At 43.1% G+C, this 22342-nt stretch overlaps 1 protein-coding gene across 3 annotated transcripts in view; it reads right to left on the reverse strand.

Moving 5' to 3' along the window:
* Positions 1–22342, reverse strand: part of LMTK2 (lemur tyrosine kinase 2) — a 119366-nt gene that overhangs the window by 7726 nt on the left and 89298 nt on the right. For all 3 annotated transcript variants that reach the window (XM_021706381.1, XM_008072902.1, XM_021706382.1), the window contains 4 exons: positions 17186–17270; positions 15804–15925; positions 11283–11432; positions 7163–10124 (listed from right to left, as the gene is read on the reverse strand). In XM_021706381.1, coding sequence (XP_021562056.1) covers positions 7163–10124; positions 11283–11432; positions 15804–15925; positions 17186–17270 — 3319 coding nt within the window. The remainder of the gene's footprint in view (positions 1–7162; positions 10125–11282; positions 11433–15803; positions 15926–17185; positions 17271–22342) is intronic.

Consider the following 22342-nt stretch of genomic DNA (forward strand, 5'->3'; position numbering starts at 1 on the left):
CTGTCGCCCAGACTGGAATGCAGTAGCATGTTCCGGCCACTGCAGCCTTGACCTGCTGGGCTCTGGTGATCCTTCCACCTCAGTCTTCCAAGTAGTCAGAACTACAGGCGCGCACTACCACACCTGGCTGATTTTTTGATTTATTGTAGAGACAAAGTCTTGCCAAGTTCCCTGGGTGGGTCTCGCACCCACGGGCTCAGACTATCCTCTTGCCTCGACCTCCCAAAGGGCTGGGATTACAGGCTAAGCCACTGAGCCCGGCCTCCACTTGATATTCTTAAAATATGTTCGATGGGGCTGGGCTTGGTGGCTCAGCCTGTAATCCCAGCACTTTGGGAGGCCGAGTTCAGTGGATTGCCTGAGCCCACGGGTTCGAGACCAGCCTGGGCAACTTGGTGAGACCACGTCTCTACAATAAATCAAAGATTAGCCGGGCATGGATAGTGCGCGCCTGCAGTCCCGGTTACTTGGAAGTCTGAGGTGGAAGGATCACCTGAGCCCAGCAGGTTTATGTTGGGGTGGCTATGAGCATGCCACTGTATTCCAGCCTGGGCAACAGAGTGAGATTCTGACTAAAAAATATATATATATATGTTTGATGACTGAAAATAAAACATACTGCCTTGTCTGATGGGGTTATCAATGTATGTGCATGTAACACATAAGACAATGTCAAGATGGGGAAGGAGGATAAAAGGTCTACAGGCAGTAAAGTTTTTACATTCCATGTGAAACAGTAAAACAATGATTCTAAATTGGGACAAGTGTATTTACTGTAGGACCTAGAACTACAACTACAAAAATGATACAAAGATAAGATATATAATTTTTAAAAATAAATTAAAACATAATACTAAAAATGTTCAAATTATCAAAAAGAAGAAACAGAGAAATAAGGACTAGAATAACACAATAAAATAGTGTACATAAATCCAAACATAGTGATACATATATATATATATATATATATATATATATATTTATTTTTGAGTCAGAGTCACTCTGCCACTGGAGTACAGTGGCACTCTCACAGCCGCTGCAGCTTCTACTTTCTGCCTCAGACTCACTTCCGCCTCAGCCTTCCAAGTAGGTGGAATCACAGGCACCAGTCACCATGCCCGGTTAATTTTTTATGTATTGTAGAGACAAGGACTTGCCAAGTTGCCCAGGGTGGTCTTGAACCCCTGGGCTCAGGCAATCCTCTTGCCTCCACCTCCCAAAGTGCTGGGATGACAGGCATGAGTCACTGCACCTGGCAATACTTTTATTAAATGTAAATGGTCTAAAAATATGCTATTAAAAGACATTTTTTCAGAATATATTTTTTAAAACCCCATTTAACTATATACTATCTACAAGAAACTCATATCAAATATAATGATACAAATAGATTAAAAGCATAAGGATGAAAAAAGAGAAATCATGTAAAACCAATGAAAAGAAGGCTGGGGCTGAGCACAGTGGCTCATGCCTATAATCCCAACAATTCTGAAGGCTGAAGTGAGAGGACTGTTTGAGTCCCAGAGTTCAAGGCCAGCCTGGGCAACACAGAGAGACCTTGTCTCTACAAAAAAAAAAAAGAAGGAAAGAAAGAAAGAAAGCTGGATCTCCAAAGATGTGGCACAGAGAAAAATTTTAAAAAAGAAAGAAGCCGGGCTTGGTGGCTCAGCCTGTAATCCCACGCCTTTGGGAGGCTGAGGTGAGTGGATTGCCTGAGCCCACAGTCGAGACCTGCCTGGGCAGCAAGACCTCATCTCTACAATAAATCAAAAAATCAGCCGGGCGTGGTAGCGCATGCCTGTAATTCCAGCTACTCAGAAGGCTGAGGCGGAAGGATCGCCAGAGCCCAGCAGGCGAGGCTGCGGTGGCCGGGAGCGGCCACTGCACTCTAGTCTGGGTGACCGAGACTCCAACTCAAAAATAAATAAATAAATAAATAAATAAGAAAGAAAGAAAGCTGGAGCAGCAATATGAATATCAGACAAAGGAATAAAGAAGGACATTATATAAAGATAGGTCAATTCAGCAAGAAGACATAATCATCCTAAATGTGTATGTACCTAACAGAGTTGCAAAATACATAAAGCAAAAATTAACAGAAATGAAAAGAGAAATGGACAAATCTACAATTACAACTGGAGACTTCAACACTTTTCTCTCTTAGTAACAGAACAAGTAGGTGGAAAAAGCAGCTGTGATACAGAAGAACTGAATAATATGCTACTAGTCAACTAACTCTGACTTTTATAGAACAATACAGTCACCAAAAGCAAAATTTATATTCTTTCAGGTGCACATGGAACATTCACCAAGGCAGACAATATCCTGGCTCTAAAATAAACCTCAACAAATTTAAAAGAATTGAAACTGAAAGGAGGGACCCTGAGACACTTAGAATAAACTTAGTTCACACTTGCCTCAGCATAGTCATTTTTGCTTAGTTGAAACTCTTTGAATCTAGCACAGGTTAGACAAATACATAAATTTCCAACAGGCAGGTTTTAGGAAGCATTCAGATATTTTACTGCAGGCCAAGCTGACAGCCTAGCCTAACCCCTCGGCAAATCTCCATTGGATGCAAGACAAGGAGAGCCCAACCTTTCAGTTCATGGTTTGACATAATAACCTCTAACAAACTTTCGGGCCCCTTAGCTGACTGAAGCCATGGAAATGATGATAGACCACCTTTTTGCTAAGGAGTTTGTGGACTGCAAATGTCTCTTGCAGGAAAAACCCCTCTCCTCGTCTCTTCCCATTTAGCCCACCACCCAAGCACAAGTTGCCAATGTCTGGTGATGTCAAGATCTAAGACTTACGTGGCTGCAATCAACATCAAAGACCCCGCAGCCTTGGACATTCCTTTTGGCCCAGACCCCTCTGGGCCGAAACCCTCCTTAAACCCCAAAGGTCCTTAAATATACTCAGTTCTTGGCCCTTCAATGCCACACTTGCCTCTGGGTGTTGGCCTCCTTTCCAACCTGTGAAAGGTGAATAATAAACTTTACTTCCTTCTACTTCTTATTTGGTTGCAATCTTGCATCATTCCCACGGTACCGGCACTGGCCCACCGCCTCAGCTTACCCTTTCAGAAACCACATAAAATATGTTCTCTGACCATAATGGAACTAGACTAGAACTCAATAACAGAAAGACACAAGAAAATCTCCACCCCTTGGAAATTAAACAATATACTAATAAATAATCAATGAGTTGAAGGGAAAGTCCTAAGGAAAACTAAAAAATAATTTGAGCTGAATGAAAATGAAAATACACAAAAAATAATGGAATGCAGCTAAAGAAGTACACAGAGGGAAATTTATAGTATTAAATGCTAATATTAGAAAAGAAGAAAGGTCTCAAATTCTAAGCATTTGCCTTAAGAATCTAGGGGAAAAAAGCAAAATACGTGCAAAGTAACCAGAAGAAAGAGGTCGATAAAGGAGAAATTGATGAAATTAAACAGAAAAAAAATAGAAAAAAAATCCATGAAACCAAAAACTATTAGGGAAGGAAATATTTCACAATTCATTTTATGAGACCTGAATTACTCTGATACCAAAATTAGAGACAGTGCCAAAAACAAACAAAAAAACCCAAACCAACCAAACAAAAACCTGGGTGGAGCCCAAGAATGCTTATTCCTCAAAAGCTGGAGGGCCTTAGGCTCTAAGACTATGACTATGACTAAGACCATGATTTCAAAGGTGGCTTCATGGCATGGGCCTAATGCAGAGCCCTGGCCCATCGTGACAGATATTGACCAGAGCTATGTGGAACGCAACTGAGCTCAATGGTTGTTTGTGACAGTCTGATAAGGCTGAAGGGGCAACTCTATGTCACACTAATTGCAAGTTAAGTATCATTACCAACTATTTTTTGCCTGGAGAATACTATATATCCACTGTACATCCTGGCTATAAAATAAACCTTAACAAATTAAAAAGAATTGAAACCATATAAACTTTGTCCTCTGACCATAATGGAATTAGACTAGAACTCAATAACACAAGAAAATCTCCAACCCTTGGAAATTAAACAATAATCCAGGAAACACAATGTGAGAGCTAAAAGTTAAACACGACACCAGGCTGCAGATTTTAAAGACTCAAGCAAGAGGCTGCGGGGCTCAGTGGTGTAAATTGGGTGCTAGATCCAGGAAACCTATTGAGGGTTATATTCCTGTGCAAGATCTAACCTCTCTAGGCCTCAGGTTCCTCTCCAGGAAGATCATGACTACCATCCCTGTATGGGGAAGAAACACGAGAAACTGGCAGACTCGTTCACCAACCTGGGCTGTCATTTCATGAAAGCGCTGCTTTACACATAGTAAGTGTTTAGGTATTTGCCCAACTAACAAATAGTGACATAACCAAAGCACAATGCTGCCAAAATTCATGAATACGCCGTTAAAACTTTGGAACGAAGATACCTAAACTACTTAAAAATTAAGTAGCTCATGCCTATAATCCCAACACTTTGGGAGGCCAAGGCAGGAGGACCACTTCAGCCTAGAAGTTCAAGACCAGCCTGGGCAACACAGTAAGACCCCATCGCTACAAAAACTAAACAAACTAAATTACTTCAAAACCAGGTCGTTTAGGTATAATATAAAAAAGCAGGAGAAAACCATTAATCATCAGCCTGAACCAGTGGGTAGTTGTCGCTCCGAGGCAAGCTGCAGGAGACATAAGAAAACCAATTTCAGATCATCAGAAAGATTTCCAGGATTTCATTTTGGCCTTAACCTACTTTTCAACTTTCTCTACGACATTAACCCCTTTGTCAAAGCCTCACATCTACTAAGTATGTCTTGTATGTGATCTCTGTACTTTCTATCCCTTAACTAGCATGCCATCATGACTATTTCTTTTTTGAGTCGAGGTCTCACTCTGTTGCCCAGGCTGGAGTGCAGTGGCATGATCAGGGCTCGCTGCAGCCTCAACCTCTGAGGCTCAGGTGATCCTGCCGCCTCAGCCTCCCAAGTAGCCGGGACTACAGGGATGCACCACCATACTCAGCTAACTTTTTTGTAGAGATGAGGTCTTGCTATGTTGCCTAGGCTGGTCTTGAAGCAGTCCTCCTGCCTCAGCCTCCCAAAGGCCTGGGATTACAGGTTTGGGCCACTGGGCTTAGCCTTCTGCAATTCTGCCCTGTCCTCTAAAGTCGGAGAAACATAACATCCTCCACAAAGACTTGTGCACAAGCCCCAGCCTCTGCAGCCCCAAGGAGCTCCATCTACATACCGCCTCCACCTTACTACGCCAACCAGACAAGCGGAGACTGTGTGTTCCCTTGGCCCTGCACACACTGTGCACACCCAGCACAGATTACAGTTGTGTCCCACCTGTGGACTGCCTGATCAAGGGAGAGATGCGGCCACAATTCAAGCTCACAGAAAAGGCAGAGAAAGGGCTACTTGGATGCGCTGATAACAAAACCCAAACTGAGGGGCCCAGTGATCCCTCCTCCCTCTCCTCTTAGTAGGGACTAGCACCTTACTTTCCTAGCTCCCTCAGCCCAAGGGTTCTTGAGTTCAGATGCATAAGGACCAGCTGGGGAAAGAAAGAGAAATGCAGTCTCCTGGCCCCAAACAGATTCCAGGTCAGTACACTGGGCTGAGCCTTGGAGGCTACTTTTCTTTTTTTAAACATTCACCTCCCCCTGGCCATAAATCAGATGTGAGTGATTTAAAGATTTTTTGAGAAACATCATACAAGCAAAAGTGACCAGAATTCAGAGGAACAACAAGGCATAAAGTAACATACAACAGATGCAATTCCTGAGGGAGGGGAGGGGGTGGACAGTGCTCGGGACCCACCCTGGCCATGGCCCATGAGGAATGGTGCCAACAGTGGCTGAGACCGCGGGCTTGATTCCAGGAACTAAGTGAAAGGGAGGACAAGCAATGCGAAGGAGATGCTGAGGACCCTCGCACCTTCTGGAAAGGGATGCAACCCCATTCGCATGTCCTACAACTGGGTATTACAATCCAGCTGATTCAAGAAGCCAATTCAAGGGCTATAAAGACCAGGAAAAAAAAGAACATTAAAAAAAAGAAAGCTGGAATTATAAGATGTAACATTTTTAAATTAATTAATTAATTTAGAGTTGATGTCTCATTCTGTCGCTCAGGCAGGAGTGCAGTGGCACGCTCATGGCCACCGCAGCCTCATCCTGCTGGGTTCAGGTGATCCTTCCATCTCAGCCTTCTAAGTAGCTGGGACTACAGGCACGCACCACCATGCCTGGCTAACTTTTTGATTTATTGTAGAGATGAGGTCTCACCAAGTTGCCCAGGCTGGTCTCGAACCCCTGGGCTCAGGCAAACCTCTCGCCTAGTTGTTACATTTTTAAAGGCACCTAAGTCTGTACCCACTTAGCAGTGCACACTAGGCCATCTGCAGGGAAAGGCAGGTCCAGTGATGGGACAAGACTACAGCCTCTCCTGCCGTGTTTCCCACCCTCCAGACATGTGGCGCAGCGGCTGTTGGTCATCTGTCTCCAAAGTCGCATGCCAGCCACTGTTCTAGGCTTGCACCCAAGTGTTGGGTATTACTGGCAACTGTCAGATTCTAAAAACGTGGTCTGTAAAGGGTAACTCATTTCACTAGGACTCTCTTAGGGGACTTGGGAAGAGCATCCAGGTCTCCCTACCTTAAATTAATATGAATTCTCTGTGCAACCACATTTCTGCATATTCTTGGAACTGTAACCAACCCCAAATTACTTTTTATGAGTAATCACAATCTGTTGCCTCAAAATGGTAATTAAAAAACAGCCCGGGCTGGGTTCAATGGCTCAGCCTGTCATCCCAGCACTTTGGGAGGCTGAGGCGAGTGGATTGCCTGAGCTCGCAGATTTGAGACCAGCCTGGGCAATTAGGCAAGACCTTATCTCTACAATAGATTTAAAAAAAAATTTAGTCAGGTGTGGTATCGCGTGCCTGTAGTACCAGCTACTTGGAAGGCTGAGATAGAAGGATCACTGGAGCCCAGCAGGTCGAGGCTGCAGTGGCTGTGAGTGTGCTACTGCACTCTAGCCTGGGCAACAAAGTGAGACTCCAACTAAAAAAAAAACAAAAAAAACCCACACTCAATTTCCTAACATGTTTTGGAATCCTCTTACACAGAAATGTATAAAATAACTTAGTGGTAACAGATACCTGGTCAAACAGGTAGACTGTGACATCATCAAAAAATGTCACCGCCTTCTTTTCTTTCTTCCAGCGGTCAGGTAGCTCATCAGTGGCCCCAACTGCCGAGGGTTTCAACAGACTCCGCAAGTGCCTCCCATCCTCACTGCTGAGGATCACGGGCACAGGGTGCTCAGTCTCGTCCTCTGACTCAGAGCTGAGGCTGTGCAGGTTGAAGGCCCTCAGGTCCTCGTCAGAGTCGTCGCTGTTTTCGTCCTCCTCATCTGCATCGATCCCGTCCTCAGAGAGGTCAAGCATCCCCGACACACTGAGTTTCCCCAAGTACTTCCCTTCGATATCTGGCTCCTTCAATTTGGGGCCCTCGGAGTGGCTGGATAAGGATTTGTCCACTGCAGAATTTGCATATGCAAGAAGTTCATTCGTGTTCGTTCCAGTGGAAGCGAGGGTGCAGGGGCGATCCTCTTGTGTCTCGAAGTCCTCACCACTGCTAAGTTCTGAATTCAGCAAGCTCAAGGGACTGCCTGCCTCATCTTCCGTAGGGTGTATCTGTTTGGAAACATCAGCCTGTGCTGGCTCCGATGTTTCTCTTAATTCCAGTTGACTGGAATTTTGCAAAGCAGATAGACAACTTTGATCTGGCTGGCTCTTTCTGGCTTCCAGGCAACTATCTTTGGCACTGAGACTTTGCTCTGGGATGACTGGCTCGGGCAAGGACTGACCCTGTACCAACACCAAGGCTGATGTGGAGGTTCCTGGGACCTCCTCGGGCTTTTTATCAGGCTCAGAGTCGTTATCTGAGAAGTATGCAGAGTCTCGATATGAACTTTGGGAGCCAGAAGCAAATGTCTGTGGGCTCGCTGTCACTTCTGTCCCTCTGTGACTGTCACCTGCATCTGAGATGATGATGACTGGGTTGGGAGATAAACCGCTGTGACCGCCATTACCTGCAGTGGCCTGTTCTGAGTCTGAGGTACCCTCGGAAGCAGGGTGCAAAGTCCACTCGGGAGACTCCAAATTCTCTGTTTCGTAGCCACTGTCTGCTGGCTTATCCGGGGGCAAGAGTTTCTGAGGAGCGTGAGAACCTATAGAATCCAGTAACACTTCATGGACATCCACTGAGTCCAAAGAGTCTGGAGTTTCCAGGGACTGTTCTGAGGTTGGAAAGGGCGCTGACAAGCTATCTTCTAAAAGGCTATCTTGACTGGTAGAATCTGAAGAAAGGGCAGACACCAAGCCTGTTTCTTTTGTAGCATCCTTATAACTGAGCTGATTTATAGTCTCCACAGCTTCCAAGTTTTTCTCTAGCAAACTATTATTGTGATGGTTTTCAGAAGCTGGTTTGTTTTGTAAGTTCTGTCCCAATTCTGGAAGACTATTCCCTAAACTCACCCTACTAGACATAACATCATCAAGAACCGAGTCACTTTTGGTCAGTCTTAAGGTCTCCTCACTAAGGTGAAGAGAGTCCTGGGTCCCGTCGCTGACACCATGTGTCTTGGCATCAGTCGAGAGAATTTCAATAGAGACAGTCACAGTGTCTGAATGGATGTCCTGGCAGAGACAGTCTTCAGGGACACGGACATCTGAACATGTGGGTTTGGTTTCTCCCTGTTTCGGGAACGAATCTGGAGGTACACTGTGAGGTGCTGCTTCTGTTTCGAGTGAGGTAGGAAGTACCTGCACTTCCGGGGAAGACTGTAAGAAGGTGCTCAGAGTGTTGCTTGTGAGCATGACATCTGTATCTTTACCCTTTGTGCTTACATTTTCCTGTAACAAAGAAAAACTTGGTTTATTTTCAGGAATTGTAAGCTCAGTATCTAAGGAGTTTCTACGTGACGTTTCTAATATAGTTTCGGTAAAACCAGCATTCTTCAGTTCTGTTTGAAGATCATTTACATGGTCTTTGCTGGACAGTGAGCCTTTTAGTAAGTTTTTCTCCTGAAGAAATAAAAAGTTTTCTGATAATTCTTGAACATTCAATGGATCAAAATCTTCTTGGTGCATAAGATTTTCTGATAGGCAAAGAGGCTCAGAGTCAAAAAGCTTATGGGGCTTCTCTTTCTCAAGGTGGCAGGTTATTACTGACTCTTTGGGGTTATCCAAACTTGAACTTAAAGTGGTCGGCTTAAAGTCAGCTTGGACTCCATTGAGTTCCATTAAGTCAAATATTTTTTGGTGACTGGGTAAATCCTCTGATTTGTCCAGATCGCTAAATATATTGTTGAAAGGGCTCTCAGGGCCACTAGTAACATGTAAGTCCTCTGGTAAGCTAGAATCTTTGGGGTCTGCACTGCTTTGGAAGAAATCCTCATCTGTACTGGATTCCTCGAATTCAAGGTTCCTGAGCGCTGTAAGCTGGGATGGCTCAGCACTGATTCTTTCTGGATTATCCATTTCAGTTGTGAGCAGTGCAGGCGGATAATCAAGCTCCAAGTTGCTGCCACTCTTTTCTTCTAATTGAATATAATAGTCGCTTCCCACAGAAAGGTTGTGGGCGTCAAAAACAGGAACCACTCCGGGGGCCCTCAGGGGGACATCCTGGCCACTGTCATCTTGTTTTCCGGGCCCAGGATCTGAAAGTGAACTCTCAAAAACTTCAACCGGAAAGAAGATGCTTGTGTAGGACAAGGCTTCATCTGGGGGGCCCCGACGGTGCTCATCAAAGTGGTCATGCTTAGCAGCCTCCCAGACATATTCAAAGCTCAGGCCCTGGCTTGTTTCTGTCACAGTGAGGACTTCCTCCATTTCACGACCAAGCCTATCCCTGGCAAAATGGTCGAGGATTGGGAATGCAGCATTATTTGAAGTGTCTCTGCTGTTCGTATTTGGCTTAAGAGCATTCCACTGTTGTTCAAAGTCACCTTCTGAGTCCCTCTGGCTTTGCATCCGCAGGTAAGTCAGCAGCCTATGCACGTCTTCAGCTGCGGGTCGCTTGTCTGGTGACAGCCAACAGAACTGTAAGACTTCGTACCTGAGCAGCACATGAAAGGTAATTAATGGAATGATAATAAAAGACTTTACAAGAACCCTAAAGCCGACTCAACACCTCAAAAGTTTCTACGTCTTAATCGCTGCCACCCACATTAAGGAGTTTAGCTCATGGTGAGATCACAGTGAAAGAGTACTCCCAGTCAAAAAGCTTATGGGCTTTTATTTCTCAAAGTCACAGGTAATTATTGACTCTCTGGGGTTACCCAAACTTGAACTTTAAGTGGTCAGTTTAAAGTCAGCTTGAGGCTGGGTGCAGTGGCTCAATCCTCTAATCCCAGCACTTTGGGAGGCCGGAGTGAGAGGATTGCCTGAGTCCAAGGGTTCGAGACCAGCCTGGGCAACTTGGCGAGACCTCTTCTCTACAATAAATCAAAAAATTAGCCAGGCGTGGTAGTGAACACCTCTAGTTCCAACTATTGGAAGGCTGAGGTGGAAAGATCACCTGAGTCCAGCAGGTCGAGGTTGCAGTGGCCGTGAGCATGCCACTGCACTCCAGCCTGGATAACAGAGTGAGACTCCAACTCAAAAAATAAACAGCCGGGCTCGGTGGCTCAGCCTGTAATCCCGCGCCTTTGGGAGGCTGAGGTGAGTAGATTGCCTGAGCCCGCGGGTTCGAGACCCGCCTGGGCAGGGAGACCTCATCTCTACAATAAATCAAAAAATTAGCTGGGCGTGGTAGCGCATGCCTGTAACTCGGGCTACTTGGAAGGCTGAGGCGGAAGGATCGCCGGAGCCCAGCAGGTCGAGGCTGCGGTGGCCGGGAGCGACCACTGCACTCCAGTCTGGGTGACAGAGTGAGACTCCAACTCAAAAAAAAATAAACAAATAAATAAATAAAGTCAGCTTGGACTCTGTTTAGTTCTATTAAGTCAAATACTTTTTGGTCACTGGGCAAAACTTCTGATTTGTCCAAATGATTAAATATATTGTTGAAAGGGTACTCAGGACCACTGGTAACATGTAAGTCCTCTGGTAAGCTAGAATCTTTGGGATCCACACTGCTTTAGAAGAAATACATTAAGAAAAATAATAATTTTTCTTAATGTATTTCACTAATTTTTTGTGTTTTCAGAACATCGCACAGTGTCTTCACAGTGAAGATGACAAAACAAAACAAACAGAACGTAAAGTGACCAACCATCTATCAGAATAAGGCTGCTCCAGCTGGGGTTTAGGAAGCTTTATGTCTCTCTCTCTAATAACTTGATTGAGAACATCTAGGTTGGAAAGGTTTGAATATGGCTGTGCAGCATTGTCAAAAAGCTCCCAGAGTGTCACGCCCAGGGACCTATAAGAAAACGAAAATGGTTATTTCTCTTTCTTTAAATGTCAAATTTTTAACACCCACATTTTTTATACAGTCAGTACTTTTAAGGACAAGATGTGTATTGAAAAGATTATTAATAAAATAGTTCTTTAATCTCAAACCAATAATCAACATCACAATTAATAGCAAAAAAAGAGGCATTTCCATTAAAACGAGGAAAACAAGAACACCTCCTCATATTTATTACTGAAATTCACTTACTCTAGATATTTTGGCCAATAAAAAAGTACAAAACTGAAATAACAGGCATAATTATGTGAAATAGGATAAGATGCCAGTCAACTTTAAAAACTCAAAAAATTATCTGAAAGACCATAAGAATGTTATAAGAGGCCAGGTGCGGTGGCTCAAGCCTGTACTCCCAGCACTTTGAGAGGTCACGGCAAGAGGACTGCCTAAGCTCAGGGGTTTGAGACCAGCCTGGGCACCTTGGTGAGACCTCAACTCTACAATAAATAAAAAAATAAGCCGGGCGTGGTAGCGTGTGGCTGTAGTTCCAACTATTGGAAGGCTGAGGTGGAAGGATCGCCTGAGTCCAATAGGTCAAGGCTGGGGTAGCCGTGAGCGTGCCACTGCACTCCAGCCTGGGTGACAGAGTGAGACTCCAACTCAAAAAAAAGGAGAATGTTTTAAGAGTTCAACTAAATGGCTGGAGACAAGATATTAATAAATAGCCTGAGTTCAGAGTATTTTTTAGGGGGTGGGGTGGGATGGGGTGGGGGGAAAAAAACCCTATTCACAACAGTAGTAAACACTGGAAAATATATCTTTACATGAGTAAAAAATTTTCCTGCCAGACCCACATATTTCTTATTTTAGTTATTCCTAAGTATTGTGGGGTTTGCTGCTATTATGAAGGGCTCTTCTCCCACTCTGGGACTGTCTGTGCATCAGGAAAGGCACCAGCCTGAGCCTCTGAGGCCTCCAGGGTTGCCTCTCTGCAGCAGGAATGCCCCTTTTGGTGCCCATCCAATTCTCTCTCATGCCTCAGTGCTCTGTCCCCATGGAAAGGGCCTCTGCTGCTCAGGTCAGATGAGCTATTTTTCATTTCTTCTACGTGGTCTCTGCATTCCCTTCCTACCTCTCATTGCCTCTGTCATGCACAAGTCTCCTATTTATTACGATGTTCCCAAACCTAGCTAGTCACCTGAGTCCTCTGAGAAGCTTTAAACAAACACAATGGTATTTAGGATCTACCCCCAAGGACTCTTAGTTGGTGGATCCAGGTATAGCTTGGGAAACTATTTTTAAAAAGCTCCCTTTTTAAAAGGGAGCCATCTCACCACAAAGACAGCCAAAGCAATAAATAAGCAACTACTTTTTTTTTTCTTTTTAGAGTGGGGATCTTACTTTGTCACCCAGGATGGAGGGCAGTAGCACAACATGGCTCACCACAGCCTTGGCCACCTGGTCTTATGTGTTTCTCCCACCTAAGCATCCTGAGTAGCTGGGACTACAGGCGTGTGCGACCATGCCCAGTTAATTTTCTGAATTTTTGTAGAGATGATGTCTTGCTATGTTGCCCAGGCTGGTCTTGAACTCCCTGGCCTCAAGCAATTCTCCAGCATTGGCCTCCCAAAGTGCTGGGGATTACAGGTATGAGTCATTGTGCTAGGCCAAACAACGACATTTTGACAAAAATAAGTAGAGGAAAACATCAGAGTACACCAAAGGAGTAACAGAAGCTCTGGTGAGCACAGAAACTGAAGACAGTCACATAGAGAACAGAAGAAGAAAATGCTTGGCATTCAACACCCCATCCCTTCCTCCAGGGAAAAGGTAAGCAAGAGGATCTCAGCAGCCCCTATTAACACCTTGGGCACTTATAGTCCTCACCACTAGGGTTCCCTATGGTCTTCAGGCCCTAAGGCCAGCTGAGGAAACTGCCCAGAATCCACACAGCTGTGCTTCCTCCAGAGAAGGAACGGACACTCTGCACCAATCCTCGTGTCCTGCATGGCTACTGTGCTATGCCATCTTGAAACTGGAATTCTTCCATCCCTGAGGCTAAGCTGCCACTGAACACCCCTGCTCAGTGACCAAATAGAAATTCTGCAGCTGAAGAATTCAACGAATGAAATAAAAACACAACAGAGAGCTTCAACTGAAGACCAGATCAAGCAGAAGAATCTCTGAATGTGAAATAGGTGGTTTGAGATTACTCAGTCAGAGAGAAAAAAATAGTAAGAAGAATAAGAATGAAAAAGAATGAAGAAAGCCTACATAGGATTTATGGCTTACCATCAAGTGAACAAATATATGTTAGGAGAATTACAGAAAGAGAAGAGATAGAAAAAGGCGTAGAAAACTTCTTAAAGGAAATACTAGCCAAGAACTTTCCAAGTCTTGGAAGAGACATGGATATCCAGATCCAGGACACTCAAAGGTCCTCAGATAGAGTCAACCCAAAAAAGGTCCTCTTGGAGGCACATTATATTCAAATGACCAAAAGACAAAGAGAAAATTCTAAAAACAGCAAGGAAAAAATGTCAGATCACATATAAGGAAATTCCCATTAGATTAACAGTGGACTTCTTAGCAGAAACCGTATGGGCCAGAAGAGAATGGGATGAGATAGTCAAAGTGATGAAAGAAAAAAAAGGTCCGTCAAGAATACAGTACTCAGCAAAGCTATCCTTTAGAAATGAAAGAGAAATAAAATAAAGTATTTCCCAGACAAGCAAAAACTGAGGGGATTCATCACCACTGGCCTTATAAAATGTGCTCAAGGAGTCCTACATCTGGAAGCAAAAGAATGATACCCACTATCATGAAAACATGCAAAAATATAAAACTCACTGGCAGAACAGACACAAAAGAGAAAGAGAAAGAAATCAAACCTTATCATTCATGTGGAATCTAAAAACGTAAGTAGTAAGTAGAACAGTGGTTACTAGAGGCTGGGAAAGGGTAGGAGAGATGGGGATAATGAGAGGTTGGATTATGAATACAAAATTATAGCTAGATAGGAGGAATAAGATCTAGTGTTCTACAGATTGTATAGTGACTATAATTAACAACCATTTATTTATATTTTTCAATAGCTAGAAGAGCAGATTTCAAGTGTTCCCAACACAAACAAATGATACAAGTTTGACATGATGAAAATACTATTTTCCTAATTTGACTATTACACATTGTAGACATATATCAAAATATCACACTGTATCCCATAAACATATACAATTATGTGTCAATTAAAAATAATAAAAGCAAAAAAAAAAACTTTTAAAAAATGGCAAGAAGAGAAAAAGAAAACAGAAAAAGGACAATAGCACAAAAAAGGTAACTATAAATTAAGATGGTTATGATAGAAATCGTTAGTCAAAGATTAATTTTTTTTGAGTTGGAGTCTCACTCTGTTGCCCAGACTGGAGTGCAGTGGCCGCACCCAGCCACTGCAGCCTCAACCTGCTTGGCTCCGGCGATCCTTCCGCCTCAGCCTTCCGAGTAGCCGGAAATACAGGCACGCGCTACCACGCCTGGCTGATTTTTTTATTTATTGTAGAGATGAGGTCTTGCCAAGTTGCCCAGGCGGGTCTTGAACCCACGGGCTCAGGCAATCCACTCATCTCGGCCTCCCAAAGCGCGGGATTACAGGCTGAGCCACTGAGCTCGGCTAGTCAAAGATTTAGATACATCTTTTTAGTTTCCATTAACTGACCCCCTATAAATCAAAGTATTACGTAGTAGTCCAAACCCCTCTCTGTGTTCTCCTTCACTTCAATAAATATGTATTAAACATCTATTATATGCCAGACATATATGCCTCTGTGGGAGGCACAGAATATAAAACAGACTTTGTTTCTGTTTTCATAAAAGAAAAAGGATAAGAAAGGCAATATTCAAGAAGCTAATTATATCATCACAATTGTGATAAGAGCAATGATGTCTCTAATTGTCTTTTTCATACCTTCAGGCACTCTTTTGATCCTACATCTTATACAATTACTGTCCTTTAAGAAAGTACTCAAAGAGGCCAGGTGCAATGGCTCACAACTGTAATCCCAGCATTTTGGAAGGCTGAGGTGAGAGGATAATTTGAGCCCAGGAGTTTGAGGCCAGCCTGGGCAGCATAGTGAGACCTTGTCGCTACAAAAAAATTAGCTAGGCCTTGTGGCACATGCCTGTAGTCCCAGCTACTTGGGAGGCTGAGGTGGAAGGATCACAGGAGCCCAGGAGGTTGAGGCTGTGGTGAGATGTGATCCTGCCACTGCACTCCAGCCTGGGTGACAGAGAGCCAACTCAAAAAAAAAAAAGACAAAAGACAAAAGTACTATTCAGAGAAAGAAGCTACATGAAAGCCTAATAAAATCATAAACCAATACATACCAGATATTACTATATTTAGTTTGATCTGCAGTTAGTAATCTGTCTTGAAAGCTGGTTACTAATTCTGGAGCAGTCCATCGCAGAGGGAAAACTTTTTTATCATCTGCTTCAATATAATCCTCCTGTTTTGTTAGAAAGCATACAGAATTTTGAATCGAACTATACTTTTAGTGAGCTCACTGATTTAGTTCCAGGGCATTTTCAGAAAACATATACCCAACCCACAAAACATATCAGAAAAAAAAAGTGAGTATGAAGAGAGACTTTCTGGGCAGAAAGTGGGTAAGGAGTTTCTGTGAAGCCTCCTGGGCTACCTGAGCTGGTCTCTTGAGCCATAAACACTTGCTAAGTCATCCTTCCTGGAAAAGGAAGGTACACTGTGTCTGATACACACAACATAGACTCTGAGCAAAAAATCTTTTAAAATACACTGGGCCTCATGCACTGAATAGTGATGCAGGTTAATGAATAAGATTGTAGGCTTTAGAATCTGACAAGCTGAGTTGGAAGCCCTCATTCTACCATCTACCAGGTATGTGACTGTGGACAAGCAACAAATACGTAAAGTCTTTTTCCTTATCTGCAAAATGAGGAAAACACAAACCTACCTACTACCTTTGTGATAAGGATTAAATGGGATAATGCAGGCAAGTACTTCTAAGTGCCTGGTATACACAAGAGAAACTATGTAGAGAAATAACCAACTTATATTTGTATAATATTTTTTGAAAAGTTGGTCCTCACAAGAGCTCCCTATATAGAACAGATATTATCTGTATGTTGCTGCTTAGAAAATGGAGGCCAAGGGGCTTATCCAAGGTCTTAGATGACGGCATGGAGCTGGGTCAATCCCAATCTCTTCCCCCACAGCATGCTACCTAATTCAGTTTGGCTACACAAACGAAAAATCTCACTGATGACTTCACTTATGTTCTTTGGGATATATTTATGACAGAGTTAAAAATACCTAAATTCCAAGCTTAGTGAATGTAAGCTGAAATGTTACTAAACACATAATAGAGAAACATTTATATGACATGTATATTTTATTACGCAGGTAATAATTATTACTGCTCATATGTTCACTCTAAAATTTATTATGTACTATCAGACTAGATCAATTACACTGTATATAAATCTTTTTAAACAAAGCATTTGGAAAGCTGTCACAAAACCCTGGGCATAAAGCCACTGATTGAGACAAACCACACACCAGAAGCCAATATCACTGCTAAAATGGCTGGAACAGACCCCTCTCCAGAAAAGCATCACATCCAAAATTCTTACCCCCCTTCCAAAAATAGAGAGGCATTTGTGATATTATAACTTCACAATTGAAGTTAAATCAGATTAAAGAGACAACACTTAAACCTTTGGCTTACCTTGTACCTGCTGAATCCTATTCCATAATCTCCCACCTTCACATTTAAGTCAGAGGTAAGAAAACAATTCCGCAGGGCTAAATCACTGAAAACAGAATGAGTGAAGTCAACAAAACAAGAAGAATCAACAACTAGAACAATGTGTGAAACTGCTATGGGAAAAGGCTTTCTCTAGGCATCAGAGTAGTATATTGAGCCCTCTACTTAATAATTAATGTTTTAAAATTCTTTTTTACAGAAGTATTATATATCATGTCATCAATTACTAAATGATGGTGATAATCACATTTTTTGGCAAGGACCTATGAATACGAAGGTTAAATACTGAATATATCTGTACCATGTCCTACATCAAAATCAGATTTATGGCTTGTTTCCTAGTATTTTAAGAATGATCAAGAAAGAGTTCTAAAATGCTATTAGCTAAATTGTCTGATTTTTTTTTTTACAACCTGTGTTACCTGAGTCACAGTCTAGTAAGTCTATTTGCTATAAGTAAAAACTAATAAAGTTACAACTTTAAGCACACTAAAAACAATCTACATTATTTAAAGGTTTGTTTTTTCCACCCTTTTACAAAGACATGCAAGCATTATAATCAGGCCCTTTCCAAATTACTCTCATGTCTTCCAAACTCCATCTTTCCACAAGGGAGGTAAAGAGCATGTTTTCAAGACTTACTTTAAACCATTTACTTGTATATTTTAAGAACAAGTTAATTTTCAGAAAGACATATTTGACAAGTAAAAACTACTCTTTCTAAATGAACAGACAACAGATTAAATTCACTGACTTTTGACTTTAGCTATTTGAGTTTTTTTGTTTGTTTGAGTCCAGGTCTCATTCTGTTGCCCAGGTTGGAGTACAGTAGCAGAATCATGGCTCACTGCAACCTTGACCTCCTGGATGCAGGTGATTCTTCTACCTCAGTCTCCTGAATGGATGAGACCACACCCAGCTAACTTCTTGATTTTTTCTGTAGAGATGAGTTCTCTTTTGAGTTGGAGTCTCACTCTGTTGCTCAGGCTGGAGTGCAGTGATACGGTCATGGCCACCGCAGCCTTGACCTGCTGGGCTCAGGTGATCCTTCTGCCTCAGTCTTCCAAGGAACTGGAACCACAGGTATGCACCACCATGCCCAGCTGATTTTTTGTAGAGACAAGGTCTTGCCATGTTGCTCAGGTTGGTCTTGAACCCCTGGGCTCAAGCAATCCTCTTGCCTCAGCCTCCCAAAGTGCTGGGATTAACAGGTGTGAGCCATTTATACCCAACCCCTTAGAGTCTTTTTAATTATCAACTGGCATATGAATAAAAAAGGTGCAAAATTAAAATAGAAAAAGAAAACTATACTATTGTTTTAAGTCATAAACTAAAGATAGCAGAAACCAGATTTCTATAGTCCAAAACCAAAAATGTTCGTATTTATAAAATTGTAAAAGACCAAAACTTAATTTATATTTTCAAAGATTTAATTTCCAAAGCTCACATGTCTGAAATATAATAAGAATAATAAAGATGATGATGACAATAGCTGACACTGATATAATTCAATATAAGTTTGGTACATAACACTGATTCAATTATATAATAATGGCTAATATTCACAAGACATTTACTTTACATGAGACACTTCTCTAAGCACTTTACATTTTCTCTAAGTATTTAATTTTCACAACAAACCCATGAGGTGGATACTATTATTTTCCTCATTACTACATAAGGAAACTGAGGCAGAGAGAATTGAAGTAATTTTGCTAGGGTCACAAAGCTAGCAAGTTATTGTTCAGTAATATTTTCACACTTTCACCATCAATAACCCTCAGTGACAATACCATAACAGGTGCAGACTATACCACGCATATGACTGGTGCTGATTCAAATTCCAGACAGAAACTTTACATTACTCACTACATTCTTTATGTTTACAAGTGGTTCTCATGGTGCTCCATCCAAAAGCCTAGGACCATGGAAGTGTCTAGGAAAAAACCTTGGAACACCCAACTCCACTGTTACAAACAATATAGAATCTTCCAACCATAAGAAAATCGCTCCCTCCTGCTACAGGGAGGTAGGGAAGGAGGGAAAGAAAGGAGTAACATCATCTGAGGGCAGAAAAGTGAACATGCTGTAAGTAAGGGTGCTTCATCTACTGGGCCAACAGCTACAACTGTACAGCTACGGTTGTTGCCAACAAACGGTAAGCCACTGAGCACCACTGATGAGCATGTCTAGGGTCTATGAACAAATTTTGCTACACCTTCCCAAATCTCCCTTCTAAGACCAGAACTAGGAGCTGGATGCCGCATCCCAGCAGGGCATGTGTGTCCTTTCTAGGCCTGGGCAGCAACCCAAGCCGGGATGGGGCGACTTAGAGCTCAGGCCCACTCGGGCACCTCCTGCTCGGCTTCCTCCCTCCTTACAAATGTTCAGTGTAGGTCTTTCGATACATGAAATGTGAAGGCTTGATAGGAGATGAACAACTGTACATGCCTCTGGCTCCTACTATAAAACTGTAATGCAATCTCACTGGCACCCAGGGAGAGAATGCCTCTCATTACCTGAAGTCCAGATGTAATGAGAAAGATACAGATGATATCTGTATGATGGGGCATTTCTTATAAACCTGCCACCATCTCCATCCCAAGCACTCAGGCACATGCACAGTGGGAAGGGTGCTGGGTAGTCAGGAGGCCCAGAGCTAGTCTAGGCTCCGCTGCTCTAGAACCATGTGACGCTGGTCAAGTCATGCATGGGGGGGGCCTCAACTTTCTCACTAAATGGGGATGCACCTGAAGTAGCTAACGCACAAGGTCATTATAAGGGTAAAATAAAAACACATGAAATGTTCTGAAAACATTAAAGTGCTATACAGATTCAAAGCAGTGATATACAGTTTGGTTCAAAGTTGGTAGAAATAAATATTCTCTGAAACCCAATAACATGCAAAGCCAAAGAAGAGGAAAACATACAGGTGTAACTTCTTAGCAACAGAGGTAACTCTTGACGTCAATGGCTGCTTTTGTCAGGAAATACAAACACGCATCCAGTATATTCTCCCGTTGAGTTGAAAAACAGGTCTAGTGATGAGGCTGCCAAATGCTCAGCCCTGCACAGCTCTTGGAAAGCTCAGGCTTGGTCACCATCGCTTGGCAGCACTTGCTGGGACTCAGCTGACAGTAACCGTGCAGGACACAAGGCCCATGAGTGGATCTGATGGACGCAGGAACCAGGAGCCTGCGGCTCTAAGGCACTCCCTTTGTGATTCGCAAGGAAGCACCATGGCTTGTTTTAAACCCACACTAGGACTAGAGTTTGCCCATCTTCAGAAGGGTTCTCCAATGCCAAAAGCTCGATGTGGCGGGAGCCATTTTCAAAATAAGCCACACCTCTATCTATGTGACCTGCTTATGCTCTCCCAAGTAACCTGACAAAAGTGTTAATCAAGAGAATAACAAACAGGAAGCAAAATAACTAAAGGTTACTGAATATTCTTCTAGGAACTTGGCATATTTTCTCTTATTTAATCTTGACAACAGCACTTCAGGGTTTTAAAGATGATCCCCATTTTATAGCAGAGATATAAGCTCAGAAGGATTAAGTACCAAGGCTTATTCTGGTAAAGCTGATGACAAGTGAATTAAAACTTCAGCCTAAAGCCTCTGTCATTAAGCCACTCTGCCTTTGGCAGCCACAGAGGTTTGAGGTTCTGTAGAGACTCTGTGCCTATCACCCTAAGACGGGAAGCAAGAGTAAAAGGAGAGGATTAAATTTAAAGGATTCTGATGTGACATACAGAGGCAACTTCTTTAGAGTTTTGATAGTTTTTGCCCTGCTTATTAGGTCAGTCCTTGCTAACTGAGCTACATTTACGGAACACCTAGTGTTTATCAGGCACCTGCTAGGCTTTGGGTATACAGAGAATTCTTCCACTATGAAATTCTAATTAGATCCCGAGGAAGATGCCTCTAGCTGGAATGGGCTCTACCCAGCTTTTGAGGGCTGGAGATAAAAGAGAAATCAAGTCTTCAGTTCTAGGTTTTCTCAGGTTTGCAGCAAGAGCAGATAATGAGCTGGACAATCAGGCCTACACAGGTCTCAACTTCTGGCTCTGGCTTATCATTCCATGACTAAAAAACTGGACAAAACAGATAAGGAAGAAGTCTTCAGGTATTGGACAAAGGGCAGCCTAGATCCTAGAAAGAGGAGATACCAGAGGTAAGCTTCACATTCCCTCGACTTTTTGGTTAGGGCCACTTTCCTAAACATGGGACAGAGATATGGAGCTCCAAAAGCAACAGTCTCTTTGGGTGGTAGAAACAGGGAGCAGAGCCTGAGGCTACTCAAGAGGCTGAGTTTGCAGGCAGGGTAGAGAGGGCTGCTCTGACCTACAGCAGGGGCTCTTCTAGGCCTGCCTTCACAAGGTCTACAACCAAGATTGAGCTAAACTGCCAAGTGACTGCCTTCCAGGACAAGATGGCACTCTTCAGGTGGTTCTCACATTTGAGTGAGTATCAGAATCACTTGGAGGACTCTTGAGACTAAATGCAGTAGGTATAGATGGGGTCAGAGAATACATATTTCCTGTCTTTCTCTCTCTTGTTTTAGGGACAGGTTCTTGCTCTGTCACCCACATTGGAGTGCAGTGGTATGATCATAGCTCACCGCAGTCCTCGAACTCCTGGGCTCAAGTGAGCCTCCCTTCAATTTCGAGTAGCTGCGCCTACAGGTGTGCACCACACTCTGTCAATTTTTTTTTTTGAGTCAGAGTCTCACTTTGTCGCCCATGCTGGAGTGCAGTGGCACACTCACGGCCACCACAGCCTCAACCTGCTGGGCTCAGGTGATCCTTCCACCTCAGCCTTCCAAGTAGCTGGAACTACAGGTATGCGCCATCATGCCCGGGTAATTTTTTGATTTATTGTAGAGATAAGGTTTTGCCAAGTTGCCCAGGCTGGTCTTGAACCTGCGGGTTCAGGCAATCCTCTCACCTTGGCCTCCCAAAGTGCTGGGATTGTAGGCATGAGCCACCGCATCCAATCTCCACTAATTTTTATTTGTAGAAATAGGATCTTGCCAAGCGCGGTGGCTCACACCTATTAATCCCAGCACTTTGGGAGGCCGAGGTGAGAGGATTGCCTGAGTCCACAGGTTCAAGAC

Source organism: Carlito syrichta, unplaced genomic scaffold (genome assembly GCF_000164805.1).
Source record: "Carlito syrichta isolate Samal-C Ts95f unplaced genomic scaffold, Tarsius_syrichta-2.0.1 Scaffold315497, whole genome shotgun sequence".
NCBI lineage: Eukaryota > Metazoa > Chordata > Mammalia > Primates > Tarsiidae > Carlito > Carlito syrichta.